At 51.4% G+C, this 4,717-nt stretch overlaps 1 protein-coding gene across 1 annotated transcript in view; it reads left to right on the top strand.

Annotated features, from left to right (window-relative positions):
* The window catches only part of SPIRE2 (spire-type actin nucleation factor 2), a 35,812-nt gene extending 34,349 nt beyond the window's left edge, over positions 1-1,463 (top strand). The window contains exons 14-15 of the mRNA XM_006860256.1: positions 800-915; positions 1,241-1,463. Of these exons, the coding sequence (XP_006860318.1) occupies positions 800-915; positions 1,241-1,463 (339 nt within the window). The remainder of the gene's footprint in view (positions 1-799; positions 916-1,240) is intronic.
* Positions 1,464-4,717: the final 3,254 nt, after the last annotated feature.

Genomic DNA, 4,717 nt, shown 5'->3' with positions numbered 1-4,717 from the left:
AGGGTTTCCCAGCATCCTGTGGGACAGAGGAGGACTGCCCCGTAGGATATCTGAGGCCGCCATCTTTCTGGAAGCAGACAGCCTGTCTTTCTCCTGAGGAGCACCTGGTTGGGCTCGAACTGCCTACCTGTCAGTAGCCCACTGTGCCACTAATACCCTTGTTGTTAACTGCTGTGGAGTCTATCCCAACTCATAGTGACTCTGTATAGGGTTTCCGACGAGCATTTGGTGGATTTGAACTGCCAACCTTGCAGTTCAAAATGACTTTGTGGTCTGAGTGCATTATTGTGCAGCACCACACCAGGACTCCAACACCCTAATGGGTAGCCTTTTAAAAACCATTCCACGTGCCAGCATGCCTTCACGTTCCCTGATGCTGTGCACCCCCCTCTTAGTGTTTCTGGGGAGGCTCTAGACTGCAGAGCTGAGAGGACTGTGGCCAGTATTCTCATGGGTGAAGGGAGACTAATAGTATCTAGAAGGTCATTACCCCGTTACACCCCAACTCAGAAACAAGACGTGGCCTGACCTTCACTATCTTGCCACTTGGCAGTGGAAGATCTTTTATCTCATCAGCATTAAGCATTTACTGAATGCATGGCATGACACTAGGTCCAGTGTGACCCCTCTCCTCTTAGAACTCCAGACAGGAGTTCTGATGAACCAGAGGTATATGCTGGGTCTCAGATACCAGAGGAGAGGGAGGCAGAGTAGGGCCCAGGTTGACCTCCAGCTCCTCCTTGCGGCCATTTCCCTTGTCTGTGTGGTCTCACTCATCATGCCTCCTTCCACATTGCAGATGAAGATACCATCTAAGAAGTTTGCACACATTCCTGTATACACACTGGGCTTTGAGAGCCCTCAGAGGACTTCAAGTGGCAGGACCGCATCTGCACAGAGAAAAGACTTCTTCCAGTGAGTCCCTGGTCTTGCTGCTGAGGGTGCTGCGATGGTTTCACCGGGCTGTGGGAGCTGCTGGTGGGGCCAGCTCAGCTAACCCTAACCTCCATTGTGGAGGACTCTGGGATGCTGAGGCTTGCTTTTTCATTCATTGGTTCCAAAAATCTGTGTGGACCCTCCTTTGTGTGGAACTACTACTGGCTTGAGGGGCATGTAGCCTTGGACAAAGTGGGAGGAGGTGGGAAAGGGAATGGGGGAGGAGGACACGGTGGCTGGGCAGGGGTGGCTGTGGGTGTGGAGAGATGGTCGGTGCTCTTGCTGAGCTAGCCTTCTTCCTTAGGTCCCTGCAGGGCCCCCAGTGGCGGGGCGTGGAGGAGGAGTTCCCCCACATCTACGCCCATGGCTGCGTCCTGAGGGGTGTCTGCAGTGACTGCACCAGCTTCGTGGCCGATGTGGTCCGTTCCAGCAGAAAGAGTGTCGATGTCCTCAACACCACGCCACGCCGTGCCCGCCAAACCCAGTCCCTGTACATTCCGTCCACCAGGACGCTGGACTTCCAGTGATGGCCCTCCTCTGACGGCTTTCCAGGCCCCCAGCCCCTAGCTGTGCATGTACATATATACATAGACACATTTATATAATATATACACAGCCTCTATATTTATATACATAGTTCCTGGCCCCTCCAGGACCGTCTGTGGGGGAGGCCATTTCCTCTCAGGATTCCTGGTGGGGTGCAGATCCTGGGTAGAGCAGAGGGTTCTAGATGGAACCTTGACTGTTACTGCTTCCCTGTTCTCCCAGAATGTCCCCCAAGAATTCTTCCTGGGTGGATGTCCATCTGCTCCCTCTCAGGGGCTCAGGCTCAGCCCCAGCTGAGGTTCACCCACCTTGCACCTCAGAGACTGGCTGAGCCCATTCTCCTGGCCTGCTGTCTTTCCCTACTCATCCCCTTTTTGGTCCCTCACCAGGCTGGCGCTCTGAGCTCAGAAGGGCCTTGAGGGCCTGGGCAGTCCTGATGTGGAGGAGTGCAGATGTGTAAGCTTGTACACACGGCCACGTTCGGCCCAATAAAGGTGGTCTTACAGTTGCTCTCTGGAGTGTGACCAAGTTGTGGTCGAGTCTTGCTCGGTGCCTAAAGCAGGGGACATGGCTCCTGAAGATGGAAGCTGGGCTCTGTGGGATTGCCTGCCCACTGGGATCAGGAAAATCTCTCTACTAGTCTCATGATGCCAGTCCAACCTCAGTACTGAAGCTGGCAGGATGTCATGACAGGGCGTGCTCCAGCCTCGTTGTCCAGATCCCTTCTGGTAGTCCTGGTGTGGTGCTGGGGGTTAATGCACTTGACAGCAAAGTCATTTTGAACCACAAAATTGGTAGTTCAAGCTCACCAGCCCCTCCTCGGAAACCCTAGTCAGGGTTGCTATGGGTCGGAACCGACTCAAAGGCACTGTACAACAGAACTACTTTCTGGGCACCATGGCTGGGTTCCACCTCCTCCTTTGAAATGTGAGGGCTAGAGGGGCTGCTTCCAGGCTCAGTCCCTGCACTGACTGCTCTGTGCTCACTCCACCCAGGAGACGGGATTCTACCGTCATCCCATTTTAGACAAGGCAAGCGAAATGCTGCAGAGAGGGGAGCAAACCTGGCCAAAAATAGTCTGTGCAGCTAAGCCACCATGAGCGAGTTAGGCGTAGATGAAGCAGTGCAAAGTGAATGCCCCAGGAAGCAAATGGAACCAAGTAGATTGCTCAGAAGGCTCCCTTAGACCACTGTTTACCACACGCCTTAATCCCACAGTGCTGCTATAAAAGAAATATGTTGTTGTTGTTGTTGTTGTTAAGTGCCGTCGAGTCGGTTCCGACCCATAGCGACCCTGTACAGGGTTTCCAAGGGTGTAAATCTTTACGGGAGTAGAAAGTCTCATCTTTCTCCCGCGGAGCGGCTGGTAGTTTCGAACCGCTGACCTTAAGGTTCGCAGCCCGATTCGTCACCACTACGCTACCAGAGCTCCTTCCATAGAAACATTATAAATGGGTGACTGTAAGAAACTGAAATTTTTGTTCTCACAGTTGATAAGTGCCATAGAATCGCTTGTGACTCACAGTGACCCTGTAAAGGGTTTCCAAGGGTGTAAATCTTTACGGGAGTAGAAAGTCTCATCTTTCTCCCGCGGAGCGGCTGGTAGTTTCGAACCGCTGACCTTAAGGTTCGCAGCCCGATTCGTCACCACTACGCTACCAGAGCTCCTTCCATAGAAACATTATAAATGGGTGACTGTAAGAAACTGAAATTTTTGTTCTCACAGTTGATAAGTGCCATAGAATCGCTTGTGACTCACAGTGACCCTGTAAAGGGTTTCCAAGGAGTGGCTGGTGACTTTGAACCACTAACCTTGCAGTCCAATGCATAGAAGGCTAGAAATCCAAAATGGGTGCTGGCTGTGGAGTATGGCATTTTCTGTTGGCTCTGGAAGAAGGTCCTTGTGTCTACTGAACTTTTGCTCCTAAGCAATTTTCATGTCACTTGGCATCTCTCTTCACCTATCTTGGCTTGCTAGTTTGTATTTAATCTTTTCTTCTGGTAGCATAGTGGTTATAAATCGAATCGGGCTGCTAACTTCAAGGTCAGCTGTCCCACGGGAGAAAGATGATGCGTTCTGCTCTTGTAAAGATTTACAGCCTCGGAAACCCTGTGCAGGGTCACTATGAGTCGGAACCGACTCCACGGTACTTAACAACAACAACCTTAAAAGAGATTGAAAATATACTCTATGTTAATCCTACCTCATGAATGTAACAAAGATACACACCAGTGACAAATACCAAATTTCCAGAACCTGCCCTGAATTTTGGAGTCTTTTGATCTGGGTAAAGGAACCCTGGTGGTACTGTAGTATAAGCACTAGACTGCTAATTGCAAAGTTGACAGTTCAAACCCATCAACAGCTCCTCGGGAGACAGATGAGGTGTTTTGCGCCCATAAAGGTTTATAAAGAGTCCTGGTTTAGCACTGTAGGTTAATGCACTGGACTGTAAACTCATGTGAACCCTAAGGTTAGCAGTTCAAGCTCACCAGCCCCTCCTCAGAAACTATACAGGGTCGCTATAGGTGGGAATGGACTCGACACTCTAACAAGAATTATAGCCTGAGAAACCCTGTATAAGGGTCACCATGAGTTGGAATGGACTCCAGTTAACTTTTTTTTTTTTTAATGGGTAAGGAATCCTGGTTGTGCAGAGGATTAAACACTTGGCTGCAGTTCAAATCCACCAGCTGCTCCTAGGGAGAAAGCTGAGGCAGTTCTCAATCACATGAGCCAGAATCAGCTGGAATGGGCTTGGCTTTCTTTGTTTTTAGCGAGGTGGGAACTGTCCCGTTTTGCACGGAAGAGTTAAACTTGCTAAGTGCCAAAGTGAGACGTGCAGCGTGGGAGTGAAGACCCTCCTCACTTCCTCCATCTGTCACCTGTGTGATGCCCTCCCTTATTCCCTGGAATGACCTTTGAAAACCAAAGTCTAGGTTGAGGGTCTCCCGCCTCCGCGCCAACACACAACTCGTCAACTGTCTGGGACCCCTCCGGAACATCAGAGAAACCCTGCAGAGTTCTTGCGATCAGGGACGCGAGGGGGTACCCAACTCTCGCGAGAGATGGCCCGGCACACGCAACTGTGACGCTACCAGCGACGTAAGCAGTTCTGGGAGCCGCAGCGCGCAGACTCGCGCCAGCCGGCCGCCAGTGCGCAGGTGCGCTGCAGGTCTCTCTCTGCTGTTTTCCCTTCCCCTTTTTTCCAGACGTCTACAGCCGTTGGGCTCC

Source organism: Chrysochloris asiatica, unplaced genomic scaffold (genome assembly GCF_000296735.1).
Source record: "Chrysochloris asiatica unplaced genomic scaffold, ChrAsi1.0 scaffold00037, whole genome shotgun sequence".
NCBI classification, from domain to species: domain Eukaryota; kingdom Metazoa; phylum Chordata; class Mammalia; order Afrosoricida; family Chrysochloridae; genus Chrysochloris; species Chrysochloris asiatica.
This window is presented reverse-complemented; position numbering and strand designations above follow the sequence as displayed.